The 22,234-nt window shown below is 44.1% G+C and overlaps 1 protein-coding gene across 1 annotated transcript in view; it reads right to left on the bottom strand.

The window, feature by feature from the left end:
- PCLO (piccolo presynaptic cytomatrix protein) overlaps nt 1-22,234 on the bottom strand; it is a 612,599-nt gene that overhangs the window by 312,165 nt on the left and 278,200 nt on the right. The window contains exons 5-6 of the mRNA XM_075064425.1: nt 12,328-17,449; nt 9,949-11,960 (exon numbers count right to left, since the gene is read on the bottom strand). Of these exons, the coding sequence (XP_074920526.1) occupies nt 9,949-11,960; nt 12,328-17,449 (7,134 nt within the window). The remainder of the gene's footprint in view (nt 1-9,948; nt 11,961-12,327; nt 17,450-22,234) is intronic.

The raw sequence follows: 22,234 nt of genomic DNA, 5'->3' as shown, positions 1-22,234 counted from the left end.
GGAAGGGATAAAATCCAATTATCCAGGGCAGCCTTCAGCTTCCTCGAGTGTGAGACTATTCTGTCTCTTCCAGTCGTGCCCAGCCTCATTCAGCACATACCTTCCAGCTTCTGCCACAGATGAAGCAAGGGTCCTAAAGATTCCAGCCTCATTCACTGCACAACCCTAATTCATCTCCAGAGCACAGTCCATCCCGTGCACTGAGTGAGGCAGAAGTCCTATGTAAAACTAGTATGTGACCATTTAACACTATATCCTAATACATATATGCAAGGTGTTGAATTAAGGTAGAGATTTTTAGTGGAATTTCCTATTTAAAAAACAACAACAAACAACAAAATGCTTTGCATTTGAAAAACAAACAAACCCTCAGACATTTCAACAGGTGGAACCATAATGACCATCTACATGGGTCATCAGCAGGATTAGGATCATCTACCATGCAGGCTCTTCCACTTGAACTAATAAGCAATTGAATGTGCATGAGTGGGGTGGAGACACAAATTTTGCAAGTGGGTTTCTCAGCTATTTTCTAGAAAACAAAGGACTTTGAAGACCCAGAAATAATGGGTTAAATTCCAGGTTCTCTAATGGTTATAGCATGTAGCCAGCCTGTGGGCTGGACAGCGGGAGGGCTAAGCCAACTCTGATTGCATGATGAGTCCCACCTGAGGTGATCTCAGAGTAAAAGGTAGCTGGCAACTGCAGGAAGCTGCAGAATATGCCAGGGGTGAGTGAGTGGTTGAGTGTAACTGAGACTGTCAGGCTTCCTGCCTCTAACAGGAAGCAGGAGAAAGCTCTCCACAGAGGGAGTCCTGGGAGAGACCCCTGCACAAGACAGACAGACAGAACCTCAGGGGGTCTACACAACAGTAGCTTTCAGTATCTCTTCTACTTCTTACTCTGCTAGGGAAAGCTTAGTCTTATAAGTGCCCATCAGTGCATCCCTTCCTGATCACAGTGTAGTTCTCTGATTCCCTCTGACCCTGCTCCCTGTCCCCTCAGAAGCCAGCTGATGACCCATCAAATTCAACACCCTCTACCCTCCAAATGAGTAGTCCAGGTGGAGATACCATACAGCAGTCCAAGCCTCTGTGCTTGTGTTCTTTTGGGGTTCAGCTAACATTATACCCTATCATACAATTTCACTAAACATACTTACAACTCATATCACAGCATTTCAAGGTAACACATCACTTCTCCTTAGGGCCAAATGTATTATTTCAAAGGTATTAAAGCGGCCATTATCAATTATTTGGGGGGCAGATACTCTGTTCTATTCTGCATTGCAAAGGGAACAGTTATGGAAATGATGCAGGAATCCTTTGCTAATTTCTGTGGCTTCTATTATGCAAGAGGTCAAATTAATGACAATAATGGTCCCTTCTGACCTAAAAATCTATAGTTAAGCAATGTAGACATGTAACAGGGTGCTAGCCAGGAGGCCCTGAGGCAGGCCCCTCTTAGCCCAGCTCCAGTTAAGAAGTATTAATTGGGGCTGGCTGGGTATGGCATGCCTAATTTGTGGAACAGAAGCACCTGCAAGCCTTATTAGCTAGGGGCTATATAAAGCTGGCAGGAAGAGCAAGGAATGGGAGGAGCTACAGTCTATGCATCCCTGCTGGCTAGAAAATCTAGCTGTCCCCCTCCGGTTGCTGGTTTACAACCGCCTGTAAATAGGTGGTGGTGGGAGCTGATATTGTTAATAAAAAAGTACTGGTGATTGCAGTTAAAGAAGGTCTCTGGCTGATTTGCGTGAGGGCAAGAGAAGGGCCTCATTACAAGACATAAGAACAAATGGATATAAACTGGCCATCAACAAATTAGATGAAAGTTTCTAACCATCAGAAGAGTGAAGTTCTGGAACAGCCTTCCAAGTGGAGCACTGGTGTCAATAAACCTAACTAGTTTCAAGACTGAGCTTGATAAGTTTATCAAGTTATGATGAGATATGCAACTGCTAGCAGCAAATATCTCCAACAGTTGATGATGGGACTCTAGATGTGGAGGCCTCTGAGTTATTACTGAGAATTCTTTCTTGGGTGTCTGGCTGGTGGGTCTTGCCCCCAAGTCAGATTGGCAGAGATCCTGGGGGCAGGGTGAGGGAGGCATGTTTGCCTTTCTCTGCAGCATGGGTCACTTGCAGGTTTGAATGAGTGTAAATGGTAGATTCTCTGTAACCTTAAGTCTTTAAATCATGATTTGAGGACCTCAGTAACTCAACCAGAGGTTATGGGTCTCTTACAGGAGTGGATGGGTGAGATTCTGTAGCCTGCATTGTGCAGAAGGTCAGACTAGATGATCATGATGGTCCCTTCTGGCCTTAAAGTCTGTGCATCCATGAGAACTGGAAGTGTCTCATTCTCTATAGGGAGCATGTAAGGGTTGGAAAGTGGAAGTAGGCAGATTGCACTGTGCTCCAGATATTCCCAACTGATGTGTGATCCATGGGGAGGCTGGTTTAGCCTGTCTTGGGACCGGGGCCTGGGTGGATGATAGGGCTGAAGTGAGATTCAAGGAGAGCTGTAACTGGTTGCTGGTTCTCAACTTCTTCTCTTTGTACCTGGCTATGCAGAGGAGTGGAGCCATTCTTTGCAGAATGCTCATTTAGGCTCTCACAGCCAGCAGGGAAGCAAGCAATGGAGCAATCAGAGCTACTCTCCTCCCTCTTATGTGATGAGGGAGGTGGTCAGCATGGGTACTGCTGAGCCTATGCTGCAGGGAAAGGACAACAGATGCCCAGCAGGTCTGCATTTTACATCTGGGACTCCTGGGGAAACTAGGAGGCAGTCAGAGATGCTGTATGATTCAAACACTCCAGTTTAAAAGTTGCTCAGAAATCACATTTTCTTAATAACGAAATCCAGATTAACTTCTTCAGCTTTGGGGAGAAGGATATGTGGTAAACGTCCGTCCCAGATCTGGAGCTTAGCGTACAAAATCTGGGTGCTTACTGGGTGCTTACTTATACCCAGCTTGGATCTTATTTCGCTGCCACCAGATAGTATTGAGGCTACTATCAGCCTGGGTTCCCCAAATTTCTTGGGGGGACCCCCTCTCTGGCCTCCCCAACTTTCCCTGGGAGGACCCCCAAGATCCACGACAGTATGAGTTTACCAGGCAAAGGAATGATCCTCCCTTCTCCTCTCTCTCCGTTGTTCCGCTCTGAGCAACCTGAGGATGATGCATCTCTTTACATCACAATACAAGAAATTGTCTCTGTCTCTCAAAGCAGACAAGCCTAAGCACCAGGGAACAGAGCTGATTTCTCTCTCTCTTCTTTCCCCTAACTCTTTCCCCGCCCTGGGACAATAGGAAAGTAACACCAGAGCATGGGCTCCCCTCCCCTAGCCTGTCACACAGATGGTAGACAGCTCCAGGCAACAGAAATTCCTCTTCCCCTTTGCCTCACAGGAAAAGAAACTCCCACAAGTTTAAAAAAGAAAACGTTATAAAATACAAGAAAACTTACATGATAAACTACTAAATTACTCTGACTATAGAACTCAATACACGGGATCGTTATAAGAAAATAGAATAACAGTCTGATTTAAACAAGTACCCCAATTAAACCAGTCAGCAAAATCCCACACATGAATTACTAAAACAAAGTACAATAACAGCCTATTACTTTGTTTTCCTTTGTACTTACACTTGATAGTAGACATTTTAAAGAAGATGGAGTTAGAAGAAAACTTGTTTACTCACCGAGCCGAAAAACAAAAAGACCCAGCCATCACGAGTTTCCCCCAGACTTTAAAAAAAATCCAGGTCTCTGATTGGTCCTCTGGTCAAGTGTTTGGTTCCCCCTTTGTTCACCCTTTACAGGTAAAAGAAAATTAACCCTTACCTATGTACTTATGACAGGATAGCTTGGTGGTTTGAGCACTGGCTTGCTAAACCCAGGGTTGTGAGTTCAATCCTTGAGGGGGCTGCTTAGGGATCTGGGGCAAAAATCAGTACTTGGTCCTGCTAGTGAAGGCAGCAGGCTAGACTCAGGGACCTTTCAAGGTCCCTTCCAGTTCTAGGAGATAGGTATATCTCCAATTACTATTTTTTGAGGGCCAAATTTTAGAGCCGCAAGGGCCACACATGACTCTTGGATTATAGCACTACCTTAGTCATGTAGTTACTTTAACATATTTTTTTCCAGCAGGTGAAAAAAGATATTTGCAAAAACAAGATAATGTTCTATTAGGAAACATGTGTTCCGCTAAAGCTAAATGTCAGGAAATAAACTGCTGCAAAACCTAAATGATGGAGAGACTCCTTTTTGCTTGTTTTGGTTTCAGTGTAAAAGCCTTTTGCATAGGTATAGTCTGTTCCCACTACTGACGACATCTCAGTCTGAAACACATATCGTGTGGCCTACAGAGAGACAGTTTTGGCAAACCAGACTTTAAAGAGAGCACCCATATAAACCTGTTCAATGACTAGCCACAGGATATGTCTACACTACAAAAAAAAACCTGTGGCAGTGAGTCTCTGACTCGGGCTCATGCTATGAGGCTAAAAATAGCAGTATGAATGTTCCCAGTCAGGCTGAAGCTGGAGTTCTGAGACCCATTCCCCTCACCAGGTTTCAGAACTCGAGCTCCAGTCCAAGCAGAATGTCTACACTGCTGTTTTGAGCCATGTAACATAAGCTCGAGTTAGTCAACCCAGACTCTGAGACTCACTGCCATGGGTTTTTTTTTGCAGTGTAGACACACCCACAGACAGACACACACATGTAACTTGCAGAATGCAATGAAAGGTAACTTCTAATTTACCATCTCCTGATTTTGCTTTTAGCTCTGCCGTTTTCCCTTCTGCACATCAGGACTCAGACCAAGTTTTGTTGTGCATATAAATTCTCTGAACTAAGGTGTTTTGAGAGACGACTCTGACTCCCTCCTCCTGTACCCTGTTTTAAATATGGCCATTCTCTGAGTACCCCTCCCACAACACTGCTTTGTGCATTTATTATTAGTTATTATTTTTGCATTATCACAGCACCTAAGACCCTAGTCATGGACAAGATCCCCACTGTGCTAGGTGCTGTACAAACACAGAACAAAAACATTGCCCAGGTCCCCAAAAAGTTTCTGCTACAAGCAGCTTGCATGTCTAAATTAGGATAAACTTGAAGTGGTGCAATACTTAAGTCCAAGTGCAGCGGGGTCCATGATACGTTAGCATAACATAACACAGACTTGCATGGTGTCAAGTATCAGAGGGGTAGCCATGTTAGTCCAGATCTATAAAAGCTTTTATAACACAAACTGGCAGCTAAGGAACTGTGGCAATATGTGTATGCTAACTTGCAGGAGGGCCCTTTGAGTATGAAAGATAACTACAGTTTTTATATCAATGAAAGAAGCATTGGGAAAACAATAATTCCTCCCTGTGCTTCTGAGATGTTAGAACCCTAGGGCTAGATCCTCAGCTGGTATCAATCAGCTCAGCTCCAGTGGAGTTTATATTTGTCTAGGCTTTCTTGAACCAAACTATGCCTAGTGTATCATTTATATCACGAACAGCCAGGGCCACTCCTCCTCCCCAGCATCCCCTGGATCCAAAATTGTGCAAGGAAGATGCCCTCTCTGGAGGTATCAGCATCTAACCCCCTACTTCCAGCCACATGGGCTTGGGGAAATGAACTGCAGGGAGGAGCCAGCCAAAGACTGAAGCTGAAAGAGTAGCTGCAGAAGCTGCTTAAGCAGGGACATTCAGATACTGATGATGTCATCAGGTCGCTTTCTGCAGTTTTCACTCTGGACATTCTCTCCCCTGTGCTGATTGGCTGCTGCTCCAATTCTGCTACCCCTTTCATCTTGCTAATCTCCACCTAACATAACCCCACCAAAGGGACTTAAGTAACAAAATAAAATAAAATAACATGGAACTAACATGATGTTTGGCATCATCACATTGTTCACTCTGCTGGTGTGTTCTACCCTTGTCCCACCCTGTGTATGCCAGGTCTATTTAGACTGTAAGCTCTTTAGGGCAGGGACTGTCTACTTCCATATGGCTGCTTATATATATTGCCTAGCACAATGGGGCCCCATTCTCAATTGGCATCTAGGCACTAAAGTAATAGACATGATAAATATTAATTAAAAATAACATACTCCATATCCATTAATTCATACTGTATATTTTCAAACTCTAATATTTAAGACCCTTTTAGAGACAAACTTCATTATTCAGGTTACACACAACTTTTTATGAAGTGCATAAGACCACATTCCTCTTTATACAAACTGATAAATCAATGCCAATTGTATCTATTTACAGAAATAAGTGTGCCTAGTATTGCATACTCAATAATATTTCTCAGTATTCCCTATTAGCTTAATCTAAGCATTCCTATTAAGGACACTATCCAAAGCCTGCTGCGATTAGAATATGCAACATTCTGCTGTGCAGCCTCTGTTAATAATACAATGCAATTTCTACAGCTTCCCACTCCGTGGAGATGCTTGGAGAGGAGCACAACATGCAATAAAAACAAAATGTAATAAAACACCCTCATATAACTAGGGGCAACTAACAAGACAAAAGCGGAGATGGAAAGCACGTGTATAAGGAGCCAACAGTGCTTATTCAAGATCATGTTGGAGGAGGGAGGAGCTTAAAGGTGATGTTTGAATGTGATACAAGACAGATTGAGGACAGATGTGAAGGGAAGGACAAGAGCCACTCTCCCCAGCACAGGACAGTAGGCAGCACAGCATCCATAATAACGAAAGAATAATCCTCTGACAATTCAGAGCTAGATTATGGCTTAATTAAACTGCAGCTGTGAGTTGGGGGTGTCCTGTCCCATGAGCTCCAGAAATGCACTGTCCTTCCAGGACCTGCTCCAAGCCTATAGGAGAAGTGCAATCTTCTCCTTTCTTTGCTCCCCACAGCATCCTGGTCCCACTTCAGGAGACAACGTGGGGGAAGGAGGGTTGGGTAGGTGGATAAAAAGGGAGGCAGTGCCATGAGCACACCACTTTTCTTCCCCCTTTTCAGAGTCCTTCAGGGAGTGCACAGGGAACACTTTATTATTGTGTTATTGTTACACCTGCATGGAAACATGATAAGTGATGACCCTGGCTTAACCGGGAGATCTTCAATGACCTGAAATTAAAAAAAACAAACAAAAAAAACCACAACAGCCATGCAAAAGTGGAAATTAGGTCAAATTATGAAGGATGAATATATAAAAACACCACCACCACCACAAGCATGTAGGGACAAAATCAGGAAGGCTAAGGCAAAAAAAAAAAAGATTAAACTGACTAGGGATATAAAGGGTAACACGAAACACATTTTACAAATACAGAAGCAAGAGAAGACCAAGGACATGGTAGGCCTGTTACTCAATGAGGACGACAAGACAATAACAGAAAACATAGCAATGGCTGAAGTCTTAAATGCCTTCTTTGTTTCAGTTTTCACCAAAACAGTTAGCAGTGATTGGATTACTAACATAGTTAACATCAGTGTAAATGGGGTAGGTTCTAAGGCTTAAATAGGAAAAGAACAAGTTAAGAATTACTTACACAAGTTAGATTCTTCAAGTGAGCAGGATGTGATGAAATATATCCTAGAAGACTTAAAGAACCAGTTGAAGAGCTCTCTGAGACATTAGTGATGATCTCTGAGAATTCATGGAGGACAAGAAAGATCCAAGAGGATTGGAAAAATGCTAATATAGTACCTAGCCATAAAAATGGGAAATAAGGACAACCCAGGGAATTATAGACCAGTCAGCTTAACCTTGGCACCCGGAAAGATAACAGAACAAATCAATTTGTAAGCATCTAGAAGAAAAGAAGGTGATAAATAAAAGTCAACATGGATGTGATTTAAGTAGATGTGATATATCTTAACTTCACTAAGGCTTTTGATACTGTCTCACATCACCTTCTCATAAACAAACCAGAGAAATATAGCCTCGAGGAGCCTACTATATGGTGGGTGCACAACTGGTTAGAAAAGCGAGCTTAGACAGTTATCAGTGATTTACAGTCAAGATGGAAAGGTATACTGAGCTGGATCTCATGGGATTTATCCTGGCTATGGTTCTATTCAATATCTTCATGAATGATTTGGATAATGGCGTAGAGAGTACACTTATAAAGTTTGCGGATGATACCAAGCTGGGAGGGGTTGCAAATGCTTTGGAGGATAGGATTATAATTCAAAATGATCTGGACAAACTGGAGAAATAGTCTGAAATAAATAGGATGCAATTCAATCAGGAAAAATGCAAAGTACTACACTTAGAAAGGAATAATCAACTGCACAAATACAAAATGGGAAATGACTGCCTAGGAAGCAGTTCTGCAGAAGAAATCTGGGGATTATCATGGATCATAAACTAAATATGAGTCAACAATGTAATACTGTTGCAAAAAAGGGCAAACTTCTCTCTGGGATGAATTAACAGAAGAGTTGTAAGCAATACACAAGAAGTAATTCTTCCATTCTACACAGCACTGAAAAAGCCTCAGCTAGAGTACGTTGTCCAGTTCTGGGTGCCACACTTCGGGAAAGATGTTGACAAATTGAAGATAGTCCAGAAAAAAGCAACTAAAATGTTTAAAGATCTAGAAAATATGACCTATGAGGAGAGATTGAAAAACAAATGGATTTGTTTAGTCTGGAGAAGGAAGGACATGATAACAGTCTTCAAGTATGTAAAAGGGTGATAAATTGTCCTTCTTAATCACTGAGGACAGGACAAGAAGTAATGGGCTTAAATCGCAGCAACAGAGAGTTAGATTAGACATTAGGCAAAACTTCCTAACTGTAAGGGTAGTTAAGCACAGAACAAATTATTTAGGGAGGTTTGGATTTGCTGTCATTGGAGGTTTTTAAGAACAGGTTAGACGAACACCTGTCAGGGAAGATCTAGATTATACTCAGTCCTGCCTCAGTGCAGGGGACTGTACTAAATGCCCGGTCAAAGTCCCTTTCAGTCCTACAATTCTATAACTCTATGTTGGTGCAGGAATTGCACACAATCTGGACCCTGGAGGGTGGGAGTAGATAGCCTGAAATTGGAAAACACGACATACATGCAAACATAGAAGCAGGAGAGAAACACTCATTATTCTACCCCATGCCATATCCTTGAACCACTCACACATCCAAACATAGCTAAACACAGATGAAAAACACAGAATATTAATAGAGAAACCAGAGTGAGGTCTCCCACTGGCCTTTTACAACTAAACAACAGCACATTCAAATGATCACAGGAAACACACACACACAAATTGAACAACTGGGAATATACTAAATGATGAATCCTCCTTCTCAAATAATAAAAACAATACAGGCTTGATTCTCAGCTAGTGGCATGTTTCATTTCCCAGGGAATGCTCCACAAATTATACACTGATTTCCTGGGGTGGGAATGTCTCATTTTATTTCAAATTGACCCCCACTGCCATTAACAAGCAGCACTGAACACACAGGTGACACCCACCTACTTCTCCTTATCCAGAAAGATGGTAGCTGTGATATGAGACTTCTAGGAATGGGGAGCGATCAAACAAGCACAAACTGAGAGATCAAGAGAATCCTTACTTAATTGAGAAATCCAGGGAGAAATTCTCCTTCCCTTTTCCAATGGGGACAAAAAGGATAGTTCAACCAGCCAGAAGTAAGTCTGGGGTTATTGGTAAATTGAAAGGCACATGCATTCAGCACCTTCGTGTATCTGCATAGTGTGTTTTTTAACACCTCATTGAGAAAATAATGTGAGTCTCTCTTCATTTTCAAAACAAGCAATGAAACAAATAATCACTGCAACAAGCGTCTGACAGATCATGGTACTTTTTCAGCATGGTATATAAAAAATTTTTTTGAACAGATCCTGTTAATGAGTGAAACATCCCCCATGTTGCACAAAAAGAACCTCACAGTTTTGATGTTAAAGAAAGAACAACAAACAATTCTTACCACAAATCCTTCAGTGTACTGAAACTGAGACCTGGAAGTGTCTTCTGCTGTTGGACTCAAGGGCTTAGGATCCGACATAGAGCGTTGCATCATCTTTGCAGATTTTGGGCTCGGTGGAGGACCCTTGGCAATATCAGCATGCAGCATCTTCTGAGGACTGATGTCATCAGTGATGGATTTTTCATAGGGTACAAAGGCAGACTCTATAATTTTGCTTGGTGAAACGGGTGAAACGGGTGAATATAGAACTTTGGGAGATTTAGGAGGGGAAGGGACTACCTGTAGTGTGGAATCTGCACGAAGATGGGATGAATAGCCTATTTCTAATGGTGTTGGACGCTTTTTATCTTTCTGTGGAGATGTGGCTGTCAAGTACTGGGGACTCTGTGTATCTGAGTCTGTTTCTGTTTGACATCCCAAACTTTCTCCTTTGTATGTCTTCTCTGGAGCTGAAATATGTTTAATGATTTCAACCTTAGCATCCAGCCTGGCCCTTATTGAAGGTGTTCTTATCGTCCCTACAGGTTCTGTCTGTACAGAGATCTCTGCCACTGTCTGAACTGCAATGCTAGACACTTTGGAAAATGGCTTAGCCTTGTCTACCTCAGTGGTACCCTCATATTTCCCAGGACGAGACTTTCTTCTTGATCTGTTAGAAAGATCCCATTCATCTTGATCTTCATCATCTGTCTGAACACTTGTGTCAACGCTCTTCTTAGTTCTTCTTCTCCTGTTTGTGTAACTTCTGTCTGCACCATCTTCATCATCAGTTTGTACTCCACTGTCCACGTTTTTTTTAAAACAACTGGGCTCTTTTTCCAGAGTCTCATCAAGCTTGTCATACTGACCACGCAATTTTGGCATGGAGCTCCTCTTTTTCAGTTGTTTCTCCTCTCTCATATCCATGTCCTTAAGAGACATTTCTGAAACAGAGCTCAGCATACCAGGCCTAGATATATATTGCGTAATGCCATCTGACTGAACTGTGTACCATGTTTGACTTTGTGGAATTTCAATGCCTAGCACAGTGGAAGCTGTGGTGGTTGGGTCATCGCTAGTCCAAAACTGGCCATTTTCTGTAGCAGCATACTGCCCTTCCAGAAGGGCTTGGTCTGTGCTTGTTTGTGGAGAGACAGTTCCAGAAGGGTCATAATTATATTGATATATCTGGCGAATTTTTTGCTCTTCCAGCTGCTGATGAAGCTGCTGTTGAAGTTGTTGAAATTGTTCAAGTTGTAATTGCTGCTGGGCTAAGGTTTCCTGCCTCATCAAGAACTGAGCTTGTCGCTCCTCTTCTTGCTGAAATAAGAGATGGTGCTTCATGGATTGCAATTCCTCAAGTTTTTTTTGGACCATTAACTTTTCTTGTTCTCTAAACCTTTGGATTTCCTGACGTTCCCACTCTAGTTCCTCTGCAAAGCGCTGCTGCTTAAGTTTCTCAAGCTCAAGCAGTTCACGCTGCAAGTCAAGCTGCTGCTGTTTGTCTTCTTCAGGGGCAATGAGAAGTGCAACTTCATCTTCAAGTACATCTGTAAAAGCTTCAGAAGCTATAGTTAAAGCAGGCATCAGGTCAGTTGGCTCAGTGGTAATAGTTTCTATAGTGCCAGGTTGCAACCCTGTGTCAATATCAATGCCAGTAATTGCATTGGCTTTTTCAGCTGCCACTGTTGTCAAGAAACTGTATGATCTTGGAAGTGGCTGATTCTGTTGCAAGGTTGATAATGAGGACACTAAGTCAATTGTTTGGACAGCAGATAAATCTCTGACAGTTGTACTGAAAATAGAACCAGGCTGTGTGGTTATGGCAAATGTGGCTGGGATCGGAGTTGCAACCGAGGAATAAACGACACCATTAGAGGATCTTAACACACTTTCAACACCGTACTGGGATCCCAGAGACGGTACTATTCTTGCTTGGGAGTACTGTGGTGCACTAATCCCGATGCCTGAAATCACGTGCCGAGTCTCTGGATAAAGACCAGTGCTCTTGCTTGAGTAATCCATTACCTCACCTGAAATTATAGGGCAGAGTTATAGTCCAGTCCCCAAAAAGAATGCTGCTTTGTGGATTCTGAAAGCCATCCCACCTTGATGAATTAAACAGGGGTGGGGAACTGCATGCAAATCTTCAGGTTAATGATCTACTTTAGATGTAAAGAAAAAAGCATTGCTGAACATGCAGGCACATGCAGAACCTCTGTGCAAAACACATATGTAAAATGAAGAAATAAAATACATGTGGAATCCATAATAATTTGTCACATTGTCCAACAGAAAACATAATAAGAGGAGGAAAAATTAAAAAAAATTATCCTGATATGAGATGAGGAACACCATAATTATATTTCAAAGAAAGATCTGCTGCTGTTTCATACTGACCTGTAGAGACTCTTCCAGAAGTTAGATCTACTGCTGCATCTGTTGCCCCAACTTGATAATCAAAGCTATTCTTGCTTTTGTACACAAAAAGACTGGCTTCTGATAAATTAGTGTCAGACATGGATGGTTTCATACCTCCAAATCCTTTGTACCCATATGGCCCTGAGCGATCATACTGATAATGGTCATCTCTGTAACCAAACCGATCTTCAGGCAGTGTGGTTGGAGGCTGCTGCGCTGTACAGCTACTGCCAAATGGTAATTTATAAACCACATCACAACAAACAGCTCTTCTCCCTGCAGTCAGATCAACAGGCTTTTCATCTTCTTCTATTACACTGGTGACAACTCCTGAAGTAACTTCATCCACTGTCACCAGAGTTCTGTGGGATTTTGTGGTGCTAAGGTCAACTGCTCCACTCTCTATTAGCTCCTGGGATGTGGAGATATCAGTCCAACCATTTGTCATACCAACAGGAGGTACAGTAACAGGCATTGCAGTAGCCCAGGACACTGCATGTGTTGAAGTACCCAGGGATAAATTTATTGGCACTTCATCTCTACCTGCAGAGAATGCCGGGCTGCCTGTTACTCTGTATGCAGGCTCAAAATGTTTTGACATGGTCAGCTGGAGTGGTGTTGTCATTGCATGCCCCAGATCTACAAGGCTCTCTGTACTTGATGTGTAACTTACAGTAGCTGTGCAGGTCATTATTGTTAGTGTTTCTGAGACTAGTGCTAGAGAGGGTTCTGCAGCTGACACAGTGCTAAGATTTATGATAGCTGGTTGGACTGCACTTACTGGCCGCCCACATATATCACTTGCCATAGTTTGTCTTCTCACATCCATGGGAAAAGCAGAGAGATCCATACAGCTGTCTGTCATTTCAATATTCATTTTATCCATTTTAGTTAAAGTACGAAGGTCAATAATATCACCAAACAGATGGGATCTTCCATTCTCTCTACACCTGGGTTGCTCACCTATTTGTGTGGGCTCTGGAGGAATAGTAATAGAGACACTACCTAAACCAACAGTGGGAACTGAGCTTTTCACCACAGACACTGTGGTCTTGGTCACCTCTGTTGTTATTAACTGTGTTACCGAACTAGGGACTGTTTCAAAAGTTGATTGTGCTGTGACAGGAACAGTGGCAAGCATTTGCAAAGCATCTGAAACATACATGCTGTGATCTCTCATACTTTGAATTTCCATGGCTTTCATAGATGGAGTAAACAGAGGCTGCACATTTTGGGGAAGCTGTTCCTTAGAGGATGACCCAAAAGGCCAACTGGTAATAGCTTGACTAGTTACAGACTCTGTGGGAGTTCCAGGTTCAGATGGCAATGTGATAACAACATAGGTTTCCTGTGAGGGTTTGGTCAGCCTTGGTGAAGATTTGTTAGAGTGTGGAGACAAAGGGGACGTCGGGGATGTCAACTTGCACTCTGCTGAAGAGACCAAATTCAAAGTCATACTTTTCAATGACAAACCTGTTGGTTTTGGCTGTTTCTCTGCTGGCTGGTGAGCAGCTGTTGGGAGCTGAAGAACTGCTGGCTTAGGAGCAATTGGAGGCTTTGTTACCTCAACAGGCCTGTGACTGAACACAAGCCCTGCTGGAATTAAGGATGGCTTGGGTGGCACAGGAGGTGGTGTCGGGATGTATATTTTTGGGGCAGATGCCACGTTATTCTTTAACTCCTCTGTGGCCTCTATGGCTACAACACTAGTATGTGAAGGTGCCACTGCAGGATCTGTTGTCACTGGAGCCTGAACATGTGGCTTCTTTTTGGGATAAATAGCTGGCTTTGGCGGAGTAGGTGGGGGTAATGGTAGGGGAGGCGGAGGTGGTGGAGGAGGAGGGGGTGGAGGTGGTGGAGATGATTGGGTTGAAGAATCCAAAGGAGAGCTTCTAAAAAATGAGAATACTTTGGATGTTACAGTAGGAACTGAAGAAGCAATAGATGGTAATGCAGATACAGTGCTGGTCTTAGTAGTAACATGGGTAGTAGATACAGAAGATATGACTGGGCCTGGCTCTGATGTTATACACACAGGAGGTAGGTCAGATGCTGCCTCAGCCAAGTTAATCCTTGCCATGTCGAACTCAGCTCCTTTGTGTACATCCTCAGAAAGTACTTTAGCAATACCAGCATCAGCTGTACTTTTAATTTTTTTGGCTGTCTCTCTTTCTGGTTTGGGTAAATCAACGGTAGTGGAATAAGAAGTATATTGCTTCAGTTTTATAGCCATAGTTGTGACAACAGAAGGAGCATCTTCAGGCAAAGACATTACACCATGATCCACACTTGCCATATCTGTGGACACAACTGTCTTTTTAGGGAGAACAGTAACATGTTCATAAGGTGTGCTTATTTCAGAATATTCTTTTGTGAAACTTAAGGGAACTTGAACTATTGTGCCAATATCTTCAGGATGTACTAATTTACCTACAACATCTGCTATGTCTACATAACCTGCAGTTGTGCTATCTATTCCAGTAATAGGTGATGAGCTATCAGTGGTACAAATTGAAGATGTAGATGATGTAAGAGAAGGTATATCATAAGGTAAAACTGATGTCGCACTTTCTGATGCCTCAGAGTAGGTCAATATTGACGTTTCATGAGAAATGATTTCCTGAACTTCTCTGGCATAATCTGTTAGGTATTCATCTTCTATTTCTTCTGTAGTAAAGTGCTGAGTTATTTTAACATCTGGAATAGAAAGCACTGTGCTGCTGACTGAAGCTGTATCTGAAACTGTCAGAGGAGCACTTGACGCTAAAGATTCACCATCTACTATATCTCCAACTATAAATACGTTTGTATCTGGTGCAGGAATTAAATCAGATGTAGACTGAGTTGGACTGGAGCCTGGTGTTAGCTGCATTCTTTGTCGTTTCATAAGCTCCTCATAAGCAGCATCTGCATCTAACAACTGCTTTTCCTCAGTGGTGGAAGTTACAACACTGTCAAGTACAACTATCTCATGACTTTCTGGTATAATGTAAGAACTAGACACAATGTCTTCTTGAGGCACAATTGAATGCAAAGGCTCTACATTGTAATAGTCTCTCTGTCGATCTACAATTTTCTCCATAGTTTCTTCATAAATCTGATCTGGAGGTTTTATTTTTTTCTCTCTCCCTCTGCGCTGAATAAATTCACTACTTTCATCTTGTCTCATTACAAGATTAGCATCAATAGTTCCATTGTATGTGTCCTCTACTAAAGATTCATAAATATAATCCTCTATTAACATGCCACCATATAAAGAGTCTTTTTCAAACACTTCTTTTCCATTTGCACTTTGAAATAGTTTGGGTTTATGGGATTTGTGCATCATTTCCTCATATACCTCTTCAGCACTTTTTAATGTTTTTTGGCTACTTTCTTCTTTTAGGACTCCAACAGGTTGTTCATCTGTTGGAGAATATAAAGAGACAGCTGTAGGCAACTTGTAAACCTTTTGCACTTCTATTATTTTTTCTGGGCTGATTTCAAATCCTTCAGGATCTGACTCAATACTTGGTGAATATTCAGAACAGGAAGATCGGTGCAGCTCTTCCATTTCTGCTGCCTGTCGTAACTCTTCTGTTGGAGATGCATCTTCAATAGGAGAAAGATTACTTGGTGGGGTCTTTGGACGTTCCCGTCTTCTCTGTGCTCTTAGTTCATCTTTGTCTTTCTTAGATTTTTTGGTAGAACTCTTTCTTTGCTGCTGTTCTAATTCACGTTGTTTCTCTTGTTCCTTTAGCAGCTCTTCTTCCTCCCTTAGCTCCTCTTCTTCTGAAGAGTCTTCAATGGTGGGAAGAAGAGGACCATGTGACCGGTGTCTGGCTTTGCGCTGCTGTTTGCTTTCTCCTCCCATTTTTTTGTGACTAGGACTGCTGTCACTATCTTCATCGAGAGATGACACAGATGTGGGAGATGTACCTGGAGTAAAACCGGAGGCATGCAAACTGGAAGATCCTTCTCCTCTAGATCTGTCTTCTGGTGAATCTGTAAGACTCTCCATCTCTAGCTCTGGCTCTTCATCAAAATATAAGCTACCCTTCTGTGGTTCAGATTCTTCAGAATATGTATTTGTTATTGTGCTGTTGAGTTCTATTGTTTTGAAACGTCTAAGGCCTCCACCTCCTCCAGTTACAGTGAGTTCTTCACTGTCTTGACTTTTGGTTTCCCTATATTTTGGTTCTGGGCTTTCATCAAAAGTTTCATCATCATCATCATCATCATCATCATGCCATGAGTGACGTCTTCCAGCATCCTCATCATAGCTTGTGCTACTTTTCCGCATCATCCTTCTATGTTTTCCAGCTGTCCCTTTAGCTTTGACTTTCACTTCTTCCTTCTTTTGGCTTTCAATTACACTGATTTCTTTAAGCTGGTTCCTAATGAATTCATCATCTTCAGAACCTGAGGCATCTTCATCAGCACTCATTTCTATAATCTGTTTTCGAATGAAGTCTTCATCATCACCTGATCCTAGACTGTCCTCTCGTTTATACTCATCGCTACTTGAAGAGTCAACACTAGTTTGTCTTTTTCTTCTTGGGACTGGTGAATTTTCACTCTCACTGCTGTCTTCTACAGAATCATAGCGTTGCCTTCTTGTTGATATATCATCTATTGCATCCATCTTTTCCTTATAGTCTTTCTGAGTTGGAACACTTTGTTTTCCATCTTCTTCAAGACCTTCTTCATCTTCTTCTTGAATGTCTTCCAGATTCTCCTCATCTGAACTGTAATGTTCTGGAGTCATTGGCAAAGGCTTTGTTCTGTGTGGATCTTTTGTCTGTTCGCCATATATACCATAAAGATCTTTGGTCTTCCCAGACTCTTCCTCAGCAAGTGTACTTGCCTGAGCTTCCAAAATTGATAGAACTGTACTTTCCAACTTGGCAAGATCTGAGGGGCTTGAAGGACTGCCTTCTTGCGAAAAAGTATCTTTTTTAGAAAGTTCCTTGAGTAAATCTTTTTCATCACTGGGGAGAAGACTTGGAATTTCACCAAGTGAACTTGATATCCCATCCAAAGAATACCCAGTGTCACTCAGACCTTGTGGACTTCTCTGTTGCTGAGAGATTGATGTGTCTGATTTGTCAGCCTCCTGCTCCTAGAAAATAAATATGTATATATATATCAATTCTTAATGTCGCCAGGCAATTACATACATGGCTTTTTCTCAAAGAAGAGTTAATGTCCCCAATGAAATATAATGATAAGAAGTATTTTAAACCAGAAGAAGATCAAACCATAAATTAATGAAACACTAATTTTGGTACGCAAAGCTCTTAAAACATCTAAAAAAAGATCCTCAAATTATGAGGGTTTTTTTCAATTTAATTTAACTATGCTTTGCATGACAGTTCACACAGGCAACTGATTTAATCATGTTAGGTGCTTAATGATTTTTTATTTTTAAACATAAATAAATACTGTAGTCCTCTATCTTTCAGAACACTTTCTAATTATAACCCATTGCATAATAGTAGATGATCAGTGCAAGGTTTTGATGGGTTTAGTTCAGGGTTTCTCAAATAGCGGTCGCCGCTTGTGTAGGGAAAGCCGCTGGCGGGCCAGTGTGTTTACCTGCCCCGTCCGCAGTTCCAGCTGATCGTGGCTCCCACTGGCCATGGATCGCTGCTCCGGGCCAATGGGAGCTGCTGGAAGCGGCAAGGGCTGAGGGTCTTACTGGCCGCAGCGGCTCCCATTGGCCTGGAGCAGCGATCTGCAGCCAGTGGGAGCTGCAATCGGCCGGACCTGCGGACATCGGCCCAGCCTGCGAGGGGCTTTCCCTACAGAAGCGGTAACCCCTGTTTGAGAAACTCTGGTTTAGTTTAAATGTGTTTTTTTTATCACCTAGGATACAAAGCTGACTAAGTAGTTGTAAATATAGTAGAACAGGGATTGCTATATCTCAGTCTGCAGCATTTTTGGCATCTACTGACTCCTTTCCCGATGTAATCTCCCATCCCCAAGAATACCTTCACCTGCCAGGATGATGGGCCTTTATGCCTCCCGGTGTTGAACTCTCTAGCACGAAGCAGAATGCATGAAATACTGAAGTGAGTGAATGGGATCTGAAACACCACAGAATCTACTGCCTAGCAAAGTCCACAAAAATTCAACTGGGAGGAATTTTCCCAGTGCCTAGGTATAGAAGCAGATGGACTGTACGTTCCTTGGTAACGTAGGTAGGTGCTGCTGTTAGAAAAGTGGAGTCATAAGGAGAAAAACAGGAAGGTCAGCCAGTGATCTGAAGAGCAGAGAAAAAAGCCTATGAGGCAGTCACACCTAACTGAAAATCAAAACAACCCAATCTTCCCAGCTGTACTAGCCTTCCTTATCACTAGTTAAAAGTCCCTGACTACCCTCCTAACTTCCAGAACTTTCCATACATGACCAAGTGCTTCTAGCCTCCTTTCAAGGTGACAAAACCACCCATCCATCTCTTGTGGCAATATCTTCACCCCAAGGATACCCCTGTTTTTGAATGAGACTTATTCCTCAAACTCTCTCCCAGCTGCCAAACATTCCTACACCTCCTAGCGACAAGGGCCCCCCATCCAGCTAATAAAATACCTTATCCTCTCCTAAATGACAGGCACCCATACTGCCTCCTAGCAGACAACATATCCCACTTTCACTGACAAGTGTCCCTGCCTACACTGGCATCTTGAAAGCCATTGTCCAAAAGCCTCCTCCCCCACCATGCTATGACAAGTTCACTATGCAGGTTTATGCCTTCAGTAAATAACTAAGCAATATTTGTTGCCTGTGCTGACCAATATTGGCCATCCCTGGACTGTACCAAATGACTGATTTGAAGCTTTGTTTTGTCTACTTATTTTATCAGAAAAAAAGTTGTTTTTAATGGAAACTTATTGTGAAGGAAATCTGTTACTGAAATGGGGTGAAGAGTTACTTTTACAATTGCACTTATATTTACCTTCAGGTCTTTAATTATACAGAGTTTATTTGCAATTCCATTTAAAAAAACCCTTGTAGAAAAATATTTTTATTGCCAATTGTTAGAGTTTTGATGATTAATCAGGGTGAGATTTTTAAAATAATTATGATTTATATTCAAAGCACCTTACCATTGTGCTGCATGTGTTGTGTGTGTATAGACACACTGTGCTAAAACAACTACACTCTTTGTTGGTGTCACTAAGCATAAACCTAAGTAACTCGGGAGGGTGGAAGGCCACAAGGGTATGGAGCCTTCCTGGTTTTAGGCCTCAGCAAACAAGAGTCCTTCCATGTTTAAACTTTAATCGACCTAAAAGGCCTGGTGTAATAGTCGTTATCGCTTTAATCAGTTGCCCCCCGTTCTACCCTGGTTCCGCCGCACACTCACTGTGCTGTTAACCTTTCGGCCGGCACGGCCCCCAGAATAACCTTGCGCCGCCCCTTCCTCACACGAGCTGCCGCGGCACGGAGTACTTACACTTAAGCCCCGTGGCGCTTACCTACACTGCTAAGGGGGGGAGGAGCCGAGCGAGGGAGAGGGAGGGGCGCAAGACAAAGAGTGAATGCGACACAGCATGCTGCATGCAGCCAGACAGAGCGGGGGGAGGTGTGGCTTGCTAAAGTCAGCCAGCCCAAGTAATCTCATGGACTTCCAAAGGACCAAGCCTGCTTGTTTACGCTGGCTGGATCTGAGGGCGTATCATCTCCGCGGCACCGCATTTGGGATCCCAAATAACTTGTTTTTTGCTTCTCCACCTCGGTGTGTTTCATTGCGCTAGCACTCTGGGCAGCAGAGCTCACTGGTTGCTCGCCTTGCGCATGTCTTCTGTGCCTGCCCACAGTGTCTGTTGGTGTCGCCTGGTGGGCTATCAAGGCTCCATCTGGCTGCGCCGGCCCCCTGCTCGGCGGCCGCCGCAGCAGCCCGGCCCGACCGCACGGCCAGTGCGCGTGGCCGTGAGGTTCCATCGGGGGGCCTCGGTGGAGACCGGGGTTTGGTCGGGCCCGAGGCGCACAGTGCACGTGCTCAGTACGTGAGGGCGTTGCAGGTGACGGTGAGGGAACGGATCCGGTTGGATCAATGGTAGGACAGTCCGTGGTTGTGGATTTTTTGCCTGTTAGGCCTGGCGACTCGCGTGTCACCCTACGGCATATGGGGCAGCAAAGCAGAGTGACAGGCACCATGGTGTACGACCTGAAGTGCATTCTGGCGCGATTGGGCAGTGTTTGATCAGCTGCCCACTCAGAAAGATTCTGACGCAGCAACTGGGCCTCTAATCCGCAACTGGAGCTCAGGACACAGGTGGCACCGGCCGAAGGATCACGTCTAATTCAACACGAATCTTCCCTCACTCCTGTTGGGTTGGTCAGCCACAGGTCAGCTTCTGACAGCTGTTGTATGGAGCGCTCTTATACATCCCCCCATGTGGCTGCCTGTTCTTCCCCCGCTGTCTGCGGAGTGCCGGCCACAGGATTCGAGACAGCCGGTGCCCGGAGACCTGTTGCAGGGCAAGCCTAGCCTCGTAGGCGACTCTCTCGTGTAAGCTAGAATCGCTACCTAGTCGCAGCTCTCTGGGCCCTTGTAGCTAAACAAAGTCAGGATGGAAGGACGGGTCCAGGGGTGAGTGACTGTTACCGCTTTAGACAGACTCCAGAGGTACCGCTGTGCAGGCAACACCTGCTTGTGACCGGACGTCCTCTATCACGCCAGAGCCGGTACAGCAGATGGCATGCTTTTCGAGGACAGGTCCGCGACCCCATAGGTGGGTGATCGGCCTGCACGGTCCGGTGGGACAGCTCACCTGGGTCTCGGCGTGGTTGTGTCACCATCTTTCCCTTTCCCCTTTCCTTCTCGCGTGTGGCTACTGGGACACAGCTGACTCTATCAACTGGATGCCATCCAGAGTACGGCGCCGTGTCCGTCTAAGCCAGCGCACTTTGCTGTCAGGGAGGTGTAGGCAGTGGTTCGTGGCCATCGTCGTAGCGCTCTCCTGTGTGCAGTCCCTGTAGGGACCAAATCCTTCGTTTATAGCCGCGTAGCGCGACAGGGACCCTCCCCTGTGTGGTAGTATGGAATGGGGGGGCGACAGTCTCACTTCTCTCCCCCTCTTGGGTACCCCAGCGATTACATGTACGTACTTATGGTTACCCCCCTGCAAGGTCTTTCCCGAATGTGGACTAATTCCCCGTGCAATCCCTCCCCCTGCCCCTACCGGTCTTCACTTCAGTCGCTCAATCCTTCAGAGAGCTTTACATCCCAACACAAGCTTGACCCCGCGTGCGCCACTTTGTCTATGGGCGGACATGGGGTTCCGTGGCAAATTCCGCTTGGCCCGGGCTACACGACCGCCTCCCCACGTGGCAGCCTGTTGCCTTCTGGACCAAGCTGCTAATCCGGATATCTCCTGTCCCCCTTCCCTTCGCTTCATATATCCCGAAGTGCAGTGGTACGTGTCATGCGTCTGCCGGGGCTTCGGCTTGGGCCTCCATGGTTCCTGAAGTGATGTGGAGTGTTCCCCTCTCCGTTGTTGTTTTAATATCTTAATTCATGACGCTTTCCACTCAGTCTTCTGGTGTCGTTTTCTTTCTCTTCCCATGCTCCTGTGTGTCGCCTGCGCCCTGACCACCAGGATAGATTGGTCCCAGACTTTGTCCCAGTTGGTGAGCATTCAGACGGGGGAGCCCTGCCGACATTTCACTCTTTTTGGCCGCTACCACTGCGATTATCGGTTTTAATGGCGCTCTCCGCTTCAACCGCGTACTCCTCCACGCCGTCGTCATTTACTACTCGCGTTCCGCTCCTTAACATCGCTTGGACCTCTCCCACCGCGGGAGTGGCCTCACCATTCGAATCGTGTCCACTCGGAATTAGGGTTCATGTGGACGGACAATCGCGTGCATTGGCCTCCGCGGCGCTCCAGGTGCACGC

The sequence above is a fragment of the Chelonoidis abingdonii genome, chromosome 1 (genome assembly GCF_003597395.2).
Source record: "Chelonoidis abingdonii isolate Lonesome George chromosome 1, CheloAbing_2.0, whole genome shotgun sequence".
Taxonomy (NCBI): Eukaryota; Metazoa; Chordata; order Testudines; family Testudinidae; genus Chelonoidis; species Chelonoidis abingdonii.
Note: the sequence above shows the minus strand (reverse complement) of the source record. Positions and strands in the feature narration are given on the sequence as shown.